The 17,975-nt window shown below is 40.1% G+C and overlaps 1 protein-coding gene across 1 annotated transcript; it reads left to right on the top strand.

Annotated features, from left to right (window-relative positions):
- Positions 1–2,286: 2,286 nt before the first annotated feature.
- SLC30A5 (solute carrier family 30 member 5) lies at positions 2,287–17,645 on the top strand. Its single transcript, XM_088523363.1, has 16 exons — positions 2,287–2,360; positions 2,527–2,649; positions 3,672–3,738; positions 4,518–4,603; positions 5,639–5,726; positions 6,234–6,321; positions 7,580–7,656; positions 8,387–8,557; positions 9,120–9,408; positions 9,749–9,957; positions 12,167–12,324; positions 13,020–13,149; positions 13,698–13,893; positions 15,235–15,461; positions 16,688–16,816; positions 17,468–17,645. The coding sequence occupies exons 1-16, from the start codon at positions 2,287–2,289 to the stop codon at positions 17,636–17,638; spliced, it is 2,283 nt and encodes a 760-aa protein (XP_088379489.1). The 3' UTR covers positions 17,639–17,645.
- The last annotated feature ends 330 nt before the right edge of the window (positions 17,646–17,975 follow it).

The raw sequence follows: 17,975 nt of genomic DNA, 5'->3' as shown, positions 1-17,975 counted from the left end.
AAAGGTGGCTGAAATGACAGAACCTGCTTTTCCTTAAATAGGTTCTTTCCCCTGCCTCAGTATTGAACCAAAACCTGTGTCAGTTGTCCCAAGATGGGGAAGCTTAATATATGTCTGGAACAGAACTGTTGGTTCACAGATTGGGTATTTCCAACCTGCTGCTTCTATTTCCATACTAATTTACACTGGATATTTTTTCCCCATGTTTTTATATATCACCTCTATAAACTTCTACACATTTTGTGTTTCACCCAGGTTGTTCCTCCATTTTATCTTTGCAATTTCCAGCACAATTGATAGGTCTTGCATAGAAAATGCTGATCTCAGCATATGGTGTAATTAGAAATCCATCTAACAAGCTAGAAGTATGTCAGACTGTGTTGAACTGCAAGGAAAAATGAAGAGATAGCTAATGAAGAATATGTAGCAATAATCTTCAGAAAAAGTAGAAAAGGACTTTTGGTGGATATGCTTAGCAGCTTGGAGCTATGAGCAGAGAAATGCTCTCCTGTTGTTCGGCTCTTACACAGGTCAGCAGAATGAGGCTTTGCACATTGCACACGAATAAACAGGACTGCAGCACAGAAATACAAACGTACAGTGAACCTCTCCTGATGGGCACCATCTGTAAGACGCTGTGTACTGAGCAAATTCTTCAAATGGAGGGAGGTGACAATACATTGCATCAGATTATTGCGATGTCTGCCATCATGTTCCTGTTAGCAGTGTCCTTCAAAAGCGAGAAGTGTTGGTACATATCATTTTACTAGTGAGAACAGCTGTAATACAGTTCCGGTGTCAAACAGTGAAATGCAGACACGTTTTCAGGGCACTGGGAATTCTTAAGCCTGCTGAGCCCTGGGGGATCCCTGTTTAACTGCATCTCACATCACATGAAAATACAGTAGGGCAGGTGACATATATCCTGGCTAAGTTTAAGGACAAATGTGCTTTCTTTAAAGGACGTGAAAAGCAAAAGCAAAAATCCAAGTAAGGGTTATGAAAGCAAACACCACAAAAAATCTCACACAAATCTCACTGTACTATGTACGTGCTATGTTTCACCATGTTTTTAATCTAAGTCTCATTCTTGGCCCGTTAAAGCTTGTGCACAAGAAGTTTGATTTCTGTCTTCGCTATAGTTTTTGCCAGGTATGAAAGCACCACGTGTAAGAAAATTGCATCAGCTATCATGAAACCGGAGACCGAGATGTTTGCAGCTGAAATGCCAAGAGTTGAGAATGATGATCTTGACCTTTAGATTGCAGCTCCTCCAGGAGCCACCCAGGTGGCCCCACAGGGCAGCAAGGAAGCAAGGACGGATGTTTGGGTAGCGGGATAACGATTGCCAGTGCCGTTCGGTCCCAGGAACACGGGGATACTCCCGAGCTGGTGCCACCCAAGCGCCACGTGCACCCGCGCATGCTTATACCCAGCCATGGTGCTCCGGGCAGGACTGAGGGTGTGTAGCAAGTGCCTCCGCAGGGGCAGCTGGATCCCATCCAGGGACAGAGACTGTGCCGGGACACCTGGATGGTCCGTGGAGAAACACAGAGTGTGTGGGGACATGCAGAGAGTGCGCAGGGAAACACGGACAGTGTGCAGGGATGGTGGTGACATGTGGATGGCACATGAGGATACAGGGATGATGTGCAGGGACACATGGAAAGAGTGCAGGGAAATGCAGAGCTTGTTGGGACGTATGGATGGTGCACAGGGAAACATGTATGGTGTTTGGGGACACAGCGCATGGGCACAAGGATGGTTCATGGGGACACATGGACGCTGTGCAAGGACATGATGGTGCATGGGGACACACGGACAGTGTGTGGGGACTTGGGGTTGGTTCATGAGGACACACAGGCAGTGTGCAGGGACATAACGATGGTGTATGGGGATACATGGACACTGTGCGGGGACGCACGGGTGGCGCATGGGGACTCAGGGACGGCGCCCGGGGACACACAGAGACCCCGCGGGGACGCCCGGAGAGCGCAGGGCCGCCCTTCCCCGAGCGTGGAGCCCTCCGCCGAGGCCAGGCCGGGCCGGTCCCCGCTCCGCCCGGCCGCTGGGGGCGCCGCCGCGGCAACGGTTCCGGCGGCCGCGGACGTGGCGTGTCCGGGCGGCCGCCCCTTCCGCGCGTGGTGCTGCGGTGGGTGCGCGCCTGCCCCTGCCCCTGCCCCTCGCTGCGGCGCCTGGCGGAGGAGGAGGAGGGCGAGGAAGATGATGAGGCGCCCCCGCGGCGGGGGAGACGGCGGCTCCTGAGCGTGCCCGCGCTGCCACGGCATGGCGGAGAAGCACAGCGGGCAGGCCCTGGCCGCCGGCGCCCTGCTGGGGCCCGTGGACGTGCCCAGCGCCCGGTAACGCCCGCGCGGGAGGGGGCCGGGGGGGAGGGTGTCCCCGAGAGCGGGGCGGCCCCGCGGCGGCGGCCGGTGCCGGCGGGGGGGCCGCAGCGCAGCCCCCGGCGCCCCTTGGCCCGGCCCCGGCGGGTTCGCGCCTGAGCGCGGCCTGCCGCTCCTCCCGCAGGCTGCCCCGCTACGTCGTGCTGCTCTGCCTCGCCAAGTGCCTCAAGGCGCTCGGCCTCTTCGAGTCCTACGACCTGCTGAAGGCCGTGCACCTCGTGCAGTTCATCTTCGTGCTGAAGCTGGGGTGAGCGAGCAAGCAGGGCGCTCCCGGCGCGCTGCCCCCGCCTGGTTTTGTTGTCAAAATGGGGAGGAAAAGGTGCGGTGGTGGGGACAGTAATAAACTGTTCACGGTGTTTTCACTTCCTAAGCCTGCTTGCTGCTGTTTCAGAAACCACATAGCCTTTATCACTTGAAAGGGGATGATGCTGCGACAGCCCTGAACACAGGAAAATCATCTGTTTCCAGATTTTCCTATGAAAAGTGCAAAGAAAAAGCTTTCCCCTTTATTGCTTGCGTCTCTGTAGTTCCCATGTGCTTCAGCTGCCGTCTTTCCCTGGCTGGGGGCTACAGTGATGACAGTGATGACATTGATGACAAGTGTCGCGGCGTGGCCCTTGCAGCAGGCGGGCACAGCCATGCTCCGCGTCCAGCGGATGCGCCGTGGAAGAGCATTGCTCTCACACACTTGCCCATCAGCTTCTTGCCTGTTGCTTACATTTTCGTAAATAACGTTTCTGGACTTCTCACTTCATTGTTCACAAACACCGTAGCTTCTTCTCCCCTCCACTTGTTCTCAATCACAGTTGATAAAGGAGCATATTTTTTCATACCATTTCCAACAAGTGTATTCAGTGCTGTTTATATGGACAGGCTTCTGGGCATATGTAGCTTGCTAATAAAAGTGTAATATTAGTGTTGTAGCTGTATTTCGCTTCAAAAACTTCCCTGTCTAAGGAGATTAGTTGTTTTGATCCTTGCAAATCACAGAACATCTTCCCATTAATTATTCTCTGAAGAAAGAATTTATGTGTATAATTTTCCAAAACTAAAATTCACCTGCATGAACATTTTTATTGATATCTGATATAATTATAGCAGTAGAGAAAATACAAGTAGTGAGTGTGGTCAATGTTGTGTTTTAGTGGAAAATCTTGAGGTAGCTACTCTGTAAGTTGAACCTGATGTGAAAATGGAAAGACGTAGCTATTTAGAGCTGGTCTGTATAAAGAGCTAATATGCTAATAAAAAATGTTCTCCTTTTAACAGCTCTGCATTTTTTATGGTTTTGTTTCAAAAACCATTTTCTTCTGGAAAAGTGGTAACCAAGCGTCAGGTGAGTTACATGTATGACATCTTTGTAGATATTTTTGACAACATGACTCGTGCCAGAAGTTACTCAGAAAGTGGGCAGGGGTTGCATGCATATCCTATATTTGTTCTTATCAGTGTATGCTGAAGGATAGCCTCAGAAATGTCCCAAATGCAACTGCTTTTATGAATAGAAGTTTTGGTAGAATTCTTAAGTGTGCCCAGAAATAAATTCCATCTTTGATCTGTATTCAGAAAAAAGTCTGTTTAGGATTTCCATTTTGCTAAAATGTTTTAAAATATTATTTACAAAAATGAATTGTTTAAAAACTTCCCTTTAAAGTTTACAAAGTATTAAATAGTTCCAGTTGAATTACAAATTACTTCCTGAAGAAAGAATTAAACATATGCAAAAATACTTAGAGACCAAAACCTGTTTAATGCCTGTATGTCACACACATTGCATGTGATTATTAGATACATACAATATAGTTTTTGACGGATGAATTATCACAGTTCTTCATCCTGTATCTGAAAGTCTGGGGAATGTTTGGGTTTTTTTGAAGGACTTTCAAACTCTACTGTAGAAGTACAGTAGTGGTAGGAAAGAAGAAAAAAAATCTGCTTTTTATTTTGTCCAAACCAACACAAACTGTTTGACGAAATAGGCAAGAAGGGGATAACGGTACTCTGTGTTACACAGACTTTGCGAAGCTGCTGTACTAGAAGAATATTACCAGTGGGGTTTATTTTGAAACTGCAGAGAAAGTGATAATGAAATATCTTTTTTTTTTTTTTTTGTAGTGGATCAAAATTTTTAAGCATGCTGTTGTGGGATGTATCATTTCACTCTTGTGGTTTTTTGGCCTTACTCTTTGTGGACCACTGAGGTAAATATGTACGGTAAATAGTACGTTATCTCCTCAAGCTAACTTTTGTGACCTTTCCCTGTGTGGCCTATTGCTTCTCATTTTGTATCTGTCAGCCCATGATGCCAGCCATTTGTTTGCTTTTTTAAATTTTAAAATTACATTTATGCCTTTTTTTTTTTCCCTGTAAATTCTTTTGTGTTTGGAAAGAGCTATGTAGAAATGTCTTGTAACTCTTTCTTTGGCAAGATGCCAGTGACAGTCTTGATAGTGCTTAAATTATTGATGTGACTGATACATAAGATTACTGCCTATTGTACTGACTCTGGTTTACATTGTTTCCCTAGTGTCATCTCTCTAGTCACCCTGTTTACTTAACTGTTCTAAATTTGTGGTTTGGCAGTGAGCAGTAGCAATCTATATTACTGTCAGGTGCCTAGAATTCATTTCTCCATTTGTTGCAAGGTGCAGTTTTTTTCTACCTGAAGGAGACAGAATGTAAGTCAGAAATGCTGAAGTTCAGCAATTAGGAGGCCCCGGCTGTGCATAAATTGCTGAACCATCAATACCACAATAAGTAGGATGAAATATAGTGGAGTAGGCCATAGAGTAGAAGCTTAAGTTTACAGAAAATATTGTCTAGGGAAGAATAATTTCACCTGAGCAAGTTAGTATCTTGTTGCCTTATAATAAGATTTCAATTTTAAGTAATCCATAAATGAGTAATAGTAATTTTTTGTTTGAGCTAGGAAATTCTTTGTTTTGTGATGTGTCTAGCGTGTCATCAGCTAGATCTATTTCTGGTAAAGACATTGGTTTTACACAGAATCACAGAATGCTTAGGGTTGGAAGGGACTTCTAGAGATCATCTAGTTCAACCCCCCTGCTCCAGCAGGGACATCCTTTCAAAATTTTTAAGTTTGTTATATAAAAAATAGATTAAACCCTTGACCTCTGTTCACTGAGCTTTAGCTGAAATAATACATATCAAGCTTGTGCAGCACTCTCAAGTGGGCTAAGTGTTGCTGTCTGTCTTCTTTTTTATTTTTTGCATAGGACGTTGCTGCTGTTTGAGCACAGTGATGTGGTTGTGCTGTCACTCCTTAGTGTTCTGTTCACAAGCTCAGGTGGAGGACCAGCAAAGGTATTTAAATATATTCTGACAAAAATAGAAGCTGCTGTATACTAGAGGTACAAGTATCTCTTTTTGTAGAACAAAGAGTGTCTTGGACCTGTGTTTGTTTAAACAATAATTTTAAAAAATCGTGGTCCACTTTTAAGGTAGGACTTGCGTATAGCTCCTTGCTACCACCAAGTATTAAACCATCATACTGAAGCAACTGTTCTGGCAAGAGAAGTAGACCATGAAGAGGGAAACAGACTTGATATTCATAACATACATTTTCTAGTGCAGTGGTGGTTTGCCCCAACTTTCCTGGCAAATATAAAAACCTAAATTACTATAAAATTATTTTGTCAAGGTCACGTTTTCCAAAAATGTTTGTTGCTCTTGTTTCTCTTACTCAACTAAAATATGCTTACCTTGATCAGGAAGAGGGAGGACTTTTTTTTTTTTTCTTGTAGTCTTTAACATTATCAGCTACAGCATGTCATAAAAACGTCAATTTTTTTTGTTTTGTTTTGTTTCCAGACAAGAGGTGCTGCATTTTTCATCATAGCTGTCATCTGCTTATTGCTTTTTGATAATGATGATCTCATGGCTAAAATAGCAGAACATCGTATCCTTTCCTTTTATGTATGAGGAGAATAAAAATTTTAAGTGACAACATCTGTCAAAACATTGTGTTTATGAAGATAGGAGCAGGGAGAACAGAATACTAAGTTGAATGCACTGAATTAAATATGCATATATTTTCCTTGATAGGAGTTCTCACTTATAAGACCACTATAGCGTAAGATTTTACTTTTCTGTCTAAAAATAATGATATTTATAGTCAGTTGAATGGAAGTTAACTTGCAGTTATAGGTCCCTTTTCTATTTGCTCATATCAGGTCACTTAGGTTTGCTAGAAGCATTCTTGATCCGTTCTCTTCTTGGAGAATTCTAGAAAAACTGGCTGTTTCCTAAGTGTTTTCAGTAAATGGTTGATTTACCTGGCTGGCAATCTTTTTGGTATATGCAGAAAGATAGTTTTGTACTTTTCCTGATGTGTGGTAGTTGTCACAGTTCAGCTGCTATGCTGAAAAGCGATGTGAAATTGCCTGCAAAAGCTTCAGCAATGATGGAAGCTAACAAAGATGCTTGTTAAGCAGATGAGCAGATTGGAAGTTGTTCAGAAGTAGGTTTCCAAAAGGTCTGCTCATCCTACTTAGTTGTATAGGGAAGAAAAAAAGAAGGGGTGCATCTAAGGTTGGACAGCAACAACAAAGCCCATAGCTGACAGCAAGTTGAAGGTAAACTTTCTGCAATTCCATGAAAAGAGCATGGAATTACAAATATATTAAGAAATAACTTTGATTAATCCACTGAGTTTTCAGTGAGTGAAGTGCTGAGTGAAGTGTCCTCTAGCTGATTTCTGAAAAAACATAATTATTTCAGTATTTGCTGTATAATGCTTGTCAATTAGTCTAGCTTTCTGAAGCTCGAATACTTACAAACTCAGAAAAAATGATCATATTTTAGACAGTTCACTATTATAATGTTTTTACTGAAAGTGAATTTACATTTTTATGCTATCAGGTTTACTTTTTAACATTTACATGTGTGAATTAAAGTAAGCCTATGTATCATGACTATCTTCTATGCATTATTTAAAGAGATTCTGCCTTAATATTTTAAAATTCCTTTTTTTTTTTTCCAAATACTTTTAAATCTTTGTCTTTTGTGGGAATATATTCTTCCGTTCTGAACTTTAGGGATCTAGCAAACTTCTGCAGCTCAGTTTGCTTTCTTATGATTTCTTCTGCTACCCCATCTGTTCTTAAAAAAAAAAAAAAAAAAAAAGAAAGAAAGTTTGCCCTTAATCTTTTATTTAGCCGAAGGGCACCATGACAGTGCTCTTACCCACGTTCTGTATACAATCATTGCTTTCCTGGGTGTTGCAGATCACAAGGTAAATAACTTCTTGGTTTTAAGTTGTGTGATATTTATATGTGTTTTATTGGTAGGAATTTACCTGAATCAAAAACAGTAAAAAAGTCAACATGTATGCCCAAACCTCCATCCCCTGCCCAGCCGGAACAGAACCAGCACCCTGATTTTTTTTTTTTAAACATCTTTGCTGAAAAAAAACAATTCAGTTTCCGTTGAATACAAATCAGGAATCAGCTGAAACATGCAGCAAGCCAAACCATATAATATACAGTATTTTGTTGCTTTTTTTTTATTCTTCCCCAGGCTTTCCTTTGCAGTAGAGGCCTGTATCTGAAGACAAAGGTTCTCATACTTCTGTGCTTCAGTATTATTTTGTAAGGGGTGGAATGAGTAACTGAGTATCAGAATCTTACTGTGTGGGATTGACCTGACTGCTTGAGCTTCTCTGTTAAGTTATTCTTGTTGCGATAGTGGATATATTAGCAGCTCGGAAAGTGTTAATATGAAAATAAATCAGATATTTGCATTAGAGTCTGGTTGTCTGTGCACAGAGAAGGTGTCATTCAAGAGTGATAGGAGGCCATTTCTGTATGGAGTGTCTTGAGATTCATTTGTGGAACAACTTTGAATGAAAATACTGTTAAGTAGTATATGAGGGTAAAAGTAAAGGTAAGCAAATGGAAAGATTGTGGAAGTATTAGAAAAAGGCAGAAGTGACATGACATAGAATCCCTTTTCCCCGTTTCCAGGGAGGAGTGCTGCTTCTGGTACTGGCCTTGTGTTGCAAGGTTGGTTTTCACATGGCTTCCCGAAAGCTCTCCGTGGATGTAGGTGGAGCCAAGCGTCTCCAAGCGTTGTCTCATCTCATGTCCGTGCTCCTGCTGAGCCCGTGGGTCATCGTTCTCTCGCTGACAACAGAGGTAAGGCAGCAAGTGCACACTAGCAAACATAACTCGTTTGCCGTGTGCTTCAGCTTAAGAAGTGACTTAAATCTTTCCTTGATGACGCTGTTAGTCTTAAAGGTGTTTTATCTTTGCTTTCCTAAGCTCTCTGTTTGAAGTAGTTTTCTGTATTTGATGCTTATCTTTGAATGATAATTTTATTTATGCTTTTTAGCTTCAGATGCTATATATATATTTACTGACATTGTACAAGGATTAATGACTGTATAAACACAGGGCCTTTTTTGTTTTGTTTTCTTCTCTTGAGGAATATATATTGTAATATAAGGACATGTTCATTATGCTTTTCTGTTTATGGAGAGTTAACTAAAGCTATGGAAGTATTTTAAGTAAGCTGCTGTAATTCTTCTTAGTTATATGTGTCTTTCTGTAGTTTCAATTTTGTTTTTCTGTAATAGAAATATTTGTGTTGATGTATTGTTGATATTGTTTATAAAGAAAGTGTGCTAGATTTAATGCTGCTTATACAGCTAATCTAATAGTAAACAATCTTGTTTGAAATGTGTATTTTTTGTTGCAGAGTAAAGTAGAGTCCTGGTCTTCTCTCATCATGCCTTTCATAACAGTCATCTTTTTTGTTGTCATCTTGGATTTCTATGTGGAGTCTATATGCTCTGTCAAGATGGAAGCTTCCAAGTGTGCTCGTTACGGATCCTTTCTCATTTTCATTAGTGCACTGCTTTTGGGCAACTTTTGGACACATCCAATAACAGACCAGCTTCGAGCTATGAACAAGCCACCACACCAGGAAAGCACAGAGCACGTTCTTTCTGGAGGAGTGGTAGTGAGTGCTGTTTTTTTCATTTTATGTACGTATTCTTATTTATCTTTTAATAAATTTGTTAAATATTTATGTTATTCATTATTATGTTATTTATGTTATTTTCATTTGGGAAATGACTCTGGTCAAAATGCTTTTGACTGGGTTTTATATATTTCTCTGTATAAATGGAAATGCAGTTCTGTTGTTTTACTGTCTACACAGAAGAATGTAACAACATAGCAGTAAAACTGAAGGGTAAACCCCAAGATGAGCTTGATAAGCACTTTGTTGCCCTGAATATTGCATGTCATCTTTGAACACTTGCATTCTAAACTTGCTGTGAAGCTTAGAAACAGCAACAAAAACTTGAATACGTTTCCTTGCAGCTGCCAATATCCTGTCCTCCCCCTCCAGGAAAGGGCAGAAAGGCACCCTTATTGGCTATTCCCCTGAAGGTACTCCTCTCTATAACTTCATGGGTGATGCCCTGCAGCAGAGCTCGCAGTCCTTGCCCCGCTTTATTAAAGAGTCACTGAAGCAAATCCTCGAGGAGTACGATTCAAGACACATCTTCTACTTTCTGTGCCTAAACCTGGTAAGTGCCTGCTTTCTTCTAACCCTGGTACAAAAAGATGAGTTGCTCTAAAGGCTCCCACGTTTGTTTTAAGGGATGCTTGGTAGAGTAGTCTCATAAAATAGAATCTAAAAATAGATTCTTATGCCAATCTTACCTTAAGTGGCTGGGCTGATCAATTTGCTCTCACAATGGGTCCAGGTTTTGTGTATAACTACTGTGCCAATAAGCAAATAATTAATTACATGAGGATTAGAACAGTCTTGCTCAAGATTGAAGTATCTCAATGTTACCAGCAGATAACCTGAAACTAGTGAGGCCTTCAAGGTTTGCGATAACAAAGAGGGTACAGTGGGACTGAGTCACGTCATTTTCGGAATAGCCTTTTACTTCTAGCTTCTCTCTTTCTGACTTTTCCTAAAAAGATAATGCAATAAGCAAAATTAATATGATTTCATGAAAATTTTCCAAGAAAATAGAGGGAAAGACTTGAAGTGTCCATTATAATTTGAAGAGTTACATTGTGGAAACTGAAATGAAGAGAGAAAGGGAATTTTAACTTCATAGGCAGATCAATTATTAAAGAATAGCTAAAGTGTACAGAAGAAATATACATCACAAATGTTTCCTCATGTTTTTTTTTTTTCCAGAGCAAGCTGTTAAAAATAGTAGCTGGAAATAACTTTCAATGCATTTTAATAAAAGCACTTTTCAGAAGCCTTCTGTCCAGTTGATCCATAGCAGAATTGATAGTCATTTGGGTATAATATTTCAATTTGCTGTAATCGATGCTTGTTTTTTGGAGGACTCCAAAATCATTATTAGATAAGACAATATTGAACTTTTCTATTCAAATAAATCAGAGGAATAAATTATTGCCAACAATTAATTTGGTCAGTTGATGTCATTTCCATACTACTTGTCGTATCAGCCACCCTGTGGTGCTATTTAATAGCATACTTCTTGATAATTTGATTTCACATTTCTTTACGTAGAGTGCTTAGTCTAGTCTAACTAAGCCAAATTACTTTCTTACAAGTTATTCATAATTTTGCAGAGGCATACCTAAAAATCATGAAAAAGATGTTTGCATTTTATATGAGATAAACCTTAAAAAGGAAAGATTTGTAGGTGATACGGGTTTCGTGTGTGTCTGGTTTTTGTTTGGTTCTGTGTGTGTATGTTTTGCTTTTGTTTGTTTTAAAGTGCAAATGCATTTTTCTCCCTCATTTAACAATTTTCAGGGACTTTTACAAAAAGAGCTTGTAAGTGATGACTTTCCGGCTTCCAAGTAGCTACAATAGTTGCACGAGTTTTCCCTTTCCTTTCGATTGTTTCTGTAGACAGTGCAAGTGAAATAGCTGCAGGGACAGCAGTACTTTTATGCTAGTTCTGAATCCAGTCAGAATTGTTCATTGCTGCTTTGCACCAGAAGGCGCTGGTTTGTTATGGTCTCTGTTAGAAAGGCGCTCAGATTCGGTAAAGAATCTCACAAAATTCCTTTTATTAGAGCTAACACTATAAGGGAAAAGAGGATTAGTACAGATAATTTTGTGTCCTTGCAGACACTGGGAACCTTGAGCTGTAAAGCGTCGATTGGGTCACAGCATGCCATGCAGATCTAGTTATCAAAAGGATATCACACTTTGGTCTTCTAAGCATTTACTGGGTTTTCTCAGTAAAAAAACAGTTCTGTTCATTGTTTCTGCTATCAAACGAAAGGGACGTTCCCATGAGAAGCGGTGCTTCCAGATAAAGGCAAGGACACACAGGTGGTGTAACGGCCGGTGCCAAGTGCGAGCTGCCTGCAGGCTCCTCCTCGCACACTGCTGCTAGGCCGTTGGGTATGGGGCCCCACGCAGGCCTGCAGGCCACGCGCTGCGCGCCGCGGGCTCCTCAGGGTGCTCCTCAGGCTTTCTGCTCACGTTCTCGACGTCTGTGCAGTTACAGTGCTGTGTAAAAGTGACGCTGTGCAGTGCCACTTAAAACCCTAAATAAAACATTTTGTCTTCTCCTGTAGGGAGTTGGGGAGGTTGGTTCGAGAAATGTCTCATCCAGTGTCTCGTTGTAGGCTAGGAGGATATGACCAGTTTTGTTTAGAAGAGGAAGAAAATGGTTTAGGAATGCTTTGAACACTCAGATGTCCTTTGCAAGAGCATTGTGGCAACCACCAGGATATTAAATTAAAAATTAATCTTCAGGGAAATTTTCAAATCTTCTCTCATTTTAGGCGTTCACTTTTGTGGAGCTTTTCTATGGAGTGTGGACCAATAGCCTTGGTCTTATTTCCGATGGATTTCACATGCTTTTTGATTGTTCTGCTTTAGTGATGGGGCTTTTTGCTGCTCTGATGACAAGATGGAAAGCAACTCGCATATTTTCCTATGGGTATGTATGCTAACATTTTTAAGGACTATCTGAAAAGTTTGCCACTTACTCGTTCTTAAAATGTCCATATCTTTATAGATATGCTCAGGATGTTTTAGCAACGCTTGTTTCCTGCTTTAAAAAAAAAAAAAAAAACTCTTCCATACATGTTAACATCAGTACCCTCTTACTCCGGACAAAAGATTTCTGAAATATTAGCACTTCATTAGCATTAAAGTCTACAAATAAGACTTTATCGCTGTGAATATAATTTAGAAATTATCTCTCTATATATGTATATACGTCAAACAAAAATATTTAAAGTTGATGTAGGTGTGGGTATTTTTTTTCCTCTGAATTTTTTTTAAATGCATGGCTAAATGCCATTGGCATCTAGTAGTTTGAAGCTATATGTGTGCAATGTATGATATAGATATATATATATTTTTTAAAGGAAATATTTGGGTTGTTAAAACTTTGTGCTACTAGTGCATAGGCAGTTGCAATCTAGCTACCTGATGGAAAGAAACAGATAATAACCCAGAAATTAATGCATGATTCTGTGGTATTGTGGGTGGAGGAAGAAATCAAACTACTCTTAAAGTACATTTAATGCAGCATGATGAACTTTAACTTTGAAATTTGTTTAAGGTACCTATTCTTCCTTCTGAAATGTGTGTGTGTGTGTGTATATATTTTTATATGTTTGCTTTCAGGTATGGGCGTGTAGAAATTCTCTCTGGATTTATTAATGGGCTCTTTCTTATGGTAATTGCTTTCTTTGTCTTCATGGAATCAGTGGCCAGGCTTGTAGATCCTCCAGACATAGATACAAATATGTTAACAGTAAGTTCTGTCATTTTGTTTGAATATTGTTTTGCACTTAATGGTTTGCTTATGTCCATTTTCTTTTTTTCTTTTAATTAAGATTTAAGTTGAGTATTTAAAAGACTTTTTTAGCATATAGTTCTTTTTTTTTTTAATCCAAGCCATATCTAGTGTTAAAGTATGAGATATATGAGAGTGAATATAATTAAATTTTAAAAGTTAGGTTGATCTTTTTTCCGAAGAGGTTAACAGCTCTAATCTTTTTTAGATACCAGTTTTTCTGTAGTGAAAGGTGTTAAAGAAATAAGCATTTTGTATGAGACTAAACTTCAAAACAAGCTTGTATAGGAAATTTTTCTAGTGAGGAATCCACACTAGAATAATCCTTCTGGTGATGCTGAAATGGTTCCACGTTCTTTTGTTGTTGTTGCTGATGCTGGGTTTTTGGGGTAATTTTGTTTTTTAGTTAACTATATAGTGTCTCTGATTACCTTGCTCTAGAGTATAATGATCCTCTAGGAATACATAGTGAAGTGAACGGCTTTCCTTTTGTGTGCATCTCGCAGCCGGTCTCCGTTGGGGGGCTCATAGTCAACCTCGTTGGTATCTGCGCCTTCAGCCACGCGCACTCGCACGGGGCGCCCCGGGGGGGCTGCCACTCGCACGAGCACAGCCACTCGCACCACGGCCACGGCCACAGCGAGCACGGCCACGGCCATGCCCACGGGGCTTCGGGAGGAGGCATGAACACCAATATGAGAGGCAAGTGCGGTCGCTCGGTCCTACGCAGCATAACCGGGTCTTCCCAGGGCTCCGATTTTTGAAATAAAAGCCACACACAGTTCAGTTTTAGAACCTCCCTCCAGAGGTGGAGTGACAGCCTTTAACAGAGTATGCATTTAATTTCTCAAACTCTTAAAACCAAACTCCTTAATGAATAAAGAAACATAATTCGAAGCACCACTTTGCACAACTTCCTCAGATTTGTGTGGTATCTTGTTGGTGACTCTTAAGGACTAATAAATAAAATATTTTTTCATTTGTTATAAGCATTGTTGAAAATTCTTGAAGTCTGTTTTTCTAACTTCCACATAGTAATACAAGTGCAAGGTCTCTGTCTGTAAAGATATTGCCATACTTGAAGGTGTCATGTGACAGCTGGTTGTAAAAACACTGTGGAAAGGGATAAGGAGAATAACCAAGGCAAACCAGCAGTCCAGGGTGTGCTTTTATTTGTGGTTCATGAGATAAGATGAAGTATTATTTTACAAATCTAAAATTAGACACTAACCGAGAAGGACGAAATAGAAAATCTTTTCCCCTATTACTTAAAAATCTACCAAGTTATCTCTCTTATTAAAATCTATAAAAGAATGAGATGTTATGTGTAAGCTACTCGGAGCTTAAACATTTTAACTAGTGGTCTCATTTCATGGCTTATTTTACATCAGTTATATTTCAGTTACGTTTTTGTTCTGTGGATTCTTTTGTAGTTTTGCATATTTGTAAAGACTGCTTATCCACTTACTGTTTCAACATTCTTTTAGATCCTGATACTGAAGTAGCACTAATCTCATGAATAGTTAGAGGTTATTTTTCAATGAGTATTCTTGAGTATATACTGAGAATGCTACTATTAAAGCAGTATAAATAATTATTTCTAGCAGCAGCTGACAAACAACTTAAACTGGAGCAGAGTTGGAGTATAAATCCAGATGTTAATTCATATCTGTCAGAATTGAGCAGTTCAGTGGATTTACAGTGATCTTTTCATCCTCTCTTAAGCATCAATGAGTCTTAATCCCTCTATCAGTGGTTAAATGATTGTGATATATATTGCAAATACCACTAACGTTTAAGACTACATTTGCATGTTTGCCTGAATCGTCAAATGCTTGACCAGATCGTTGCATGTAGAATGAAAATGGTAATTTATACCAATTCTTAGTCAACCACTAGGAAAGCTTTTTTGCACCAGGTTGGGCATGCAAATTTAGTATCATAAATCCTCCTGTGTTCCCACTAATGAATATTAAAATAAAGTTTAATATGTACTTCTAACAGAGGTGTTCAATCTATTCACCCAGTGTATTTTGTTTTCAGGTGTGTTTCTGCATGTGTTAGCAGACACTCTTGGCAGTGTTGGTGTTATTGTTTCCACGATATTTATTCAGCAATTTGGATGGCTGATAGCTGATCCACTCTGCTCTCTTTTTATTGCTACGTTGATTTTTCTCAGTGTTATCCCACTGCTGAAAGATGCCTGTCAAGTGCTTTTGTTGAGAATACCTCCAGAACAGGAGAAAGATCTGCATGCTGCTTTAGAAAAGGTCAGAAACACAACTTCAGGTGTTTTCATATACAAACATACAAAGTTGTAACTGTTTTTAATGATTGTTACTCAGGTAGTTCAGTGTGACAGCTACTTCTGCCTCAGAGAGCTTTGTCTTATGTAAATCTATTTTGCAGAGATTTGAGATAACTGAGAGTTGTACTGATGCAAGAATTTTGCGGAGTTGGGGGGGACTAAAAACTTTTTCTGAAGATGATCTTTACGCACTGGCACTCACTTCATGATTTCAGACAAGTATGGTAACAGTGTAAGAAACCTAACTGCTAATAATAAAGTAAGTAATGTGGTAATTTCCAAAGCTGACAAGCCTTTTTCAGCTTGTTGTGTACGATTCAGACCACAGGAGTATATCTTGGGCCTGTAATTGCAGATTTCTGTATTTGTCCTATATCTTGCTGGACATGCTGGCTCATAGTGGGGTAGCAAAAGCAAAGTGAGAAAGGACCTGTAGTCTTTTCCTGTCTGCTGTGCCAGAGAATACACTTTACAGCAACATCCAGTCCTCGCTGTTGGCTTATTTCAGGTTCCTGTCCAGAATCTCACTGCTGGCCTTAGTATGGAGAACTTCCCTGAGTTCTCCATACTGAGAGTATGGAGTCCCTAAGTCAGAAAACTAGTATGGGGTCTCTGCCATCAATGAGAGTTGGCAGGGAAGACTGTCCTGGTTTTGTATGTCATTTGGGAGAGGGGAAGATTAATTCTCGTCTGCCTAAGGAATAAAAAGTAGAAATTGGTTAGGAGAGATGTATAGTGAAGGAGAAGTGCTGTGCAGATTGAGAATTTACCTTTTGATGAAAGACGATCAAGTAACTCCTGCAGATGGAGGAAGAAGAATCTGATTCTTGAGAACAGTTGAAGAGTAAGTCATTAAAAGGTAGTAGGGAAAGCATGAGAAAAAAATGTTACCATAAACCAGTAAGACCAGTTTTCAAAACATCTTAAATTAGGAGGAAGACATGTATCTGATTTAAGTCTAGCTGTCAGAACTAAGTAGGTGCTTATTCTGGATAGTGAGATAGCAGATGTTCTAGAAATGACTAAATGCCCAAACAAACTTTCTTCTTGGTCTGCCCATTGATGTTAATGTGATCTGTACACTAAGCCATTTTTTTTTCTCTCTCTCTTCCTATTTAGCATTGCACTCCGCAGTTGTTTTCTCCATTTAGTTTAAAAGTAATGGCTGGTAATGTACCTTCTTTACAGATTCAGAAAATAGATGGAGTCATATCCTACAGAGATCCTCACTTTTGGTGTCACTCCGCGAGTGTGGTAGCTGGTACAATACACGTGCAAGTGATGTCAGAGGTGATGGAGCAGAGAATTGTACAGCAGGTAAGTGCAAAGGTTTAGGCCCTAGTCATCTGCTGCCTGTTCACTCCTAACCTTATTTCCATCACAGACTGAACTTTGAAGCTACTTTGATCGTTTCTGTAGCTGTTAGTGAATGTCTTAGAGCTAGTCTCTAATGCTGTACTTGCCCTCGCCTGCTTTTGTGGTTACTCACATAGACTTGTTTGCTCAGACTTCTGCCAAAACAAAAAAAAATATATCTATTGCCTTCCTTGCCACACCTGCCCTATCACTCTCCCCCGCAGTGCTTGGTTCTACTGAAAACAGTAGTGCATCTGCTGAGAAAAGGCGAGTGGGCTGGTTTGGTGCTGCACTGCAGGCACAACATGGGGAGAACTGGATGCTGGTCACAGGTTTATTGCAGGCTGATTAATGTGATCTGTCTGGCTTTCATTTTTTCTGTCTCAAAACACTGAATATGCTAATTCTCAGTACCCTGTATAAGGAAATGAGCAGTTATGCTAGAGTCACAAGTCCCTATCATCTGAAACATATCTTGACTTTCCAGGAAATTGACTTCTTGTGATGTTGATTGATTGATTGATTTATTTATATTTCAGACCCAGAATACTGTAAATTATTGTTATATAAAGTGTAAGTGCTAATACTAACCATACCAACTGTAATACTCAGGTTACAGCAATTCTTAAAGATGTTGGAGTAAATAACCTGACTGTTCAAGTGGAGAAGGAAGCCTATTTCCAACACATGTCTGGCCTCAGTACAGGATTCCAGGATGTCCTTGCAATGACGCAGCAACTGGAATCCATGAAATACTACAAAGATGGTACTTATATCATGTGATAAGAAAGCCTTTGCCAGAGGGGATTTACACAGCTGCAGAATTCCATATGTGTATTTTTTGTCACAGGAACATGCGCATACATGTACAGAAACAAATGTACTATATATATGATTTTTTTTAAGCATAATATCTTTATTAAAGTTGGATCAAGACTCTTTTATAAAGAAAGATGGACTAGAATATTTGCTGTATATGTGGAAATAATGGAAATCTTAAATACTGTAATTGGTGTTTATTAAACAGAAATCTTGCGACTTGTGGATGAGCACAGATATATTCCGTATTTTAAGAGAAAGTATGGAACATCATTATTATAATCCCTGTGCCATAGGAAAT

The sequence above is a fragment of the Tinamus guttatus genome, unplaced genomic scaffold (genome assembly GCF_059628265.1).
Source record: "Tinamus guttatus ecotype Peru unplaced genomic scaffold, ASM5962826v1 Tinamus_guttatus_pri_ptg000184l, whole genome shotgun sequence".
Lineage (NCBI taxonomy): Eukaryota > Metazoa > Chordata > Aves > Tinamiformes > Tinamidae > Tinamus > Tinamus guttatus.
Note: the sequence above shows the minus strand (reverse complement) of the source record. Positions and strands in the feature narration are given on the sequence as shown.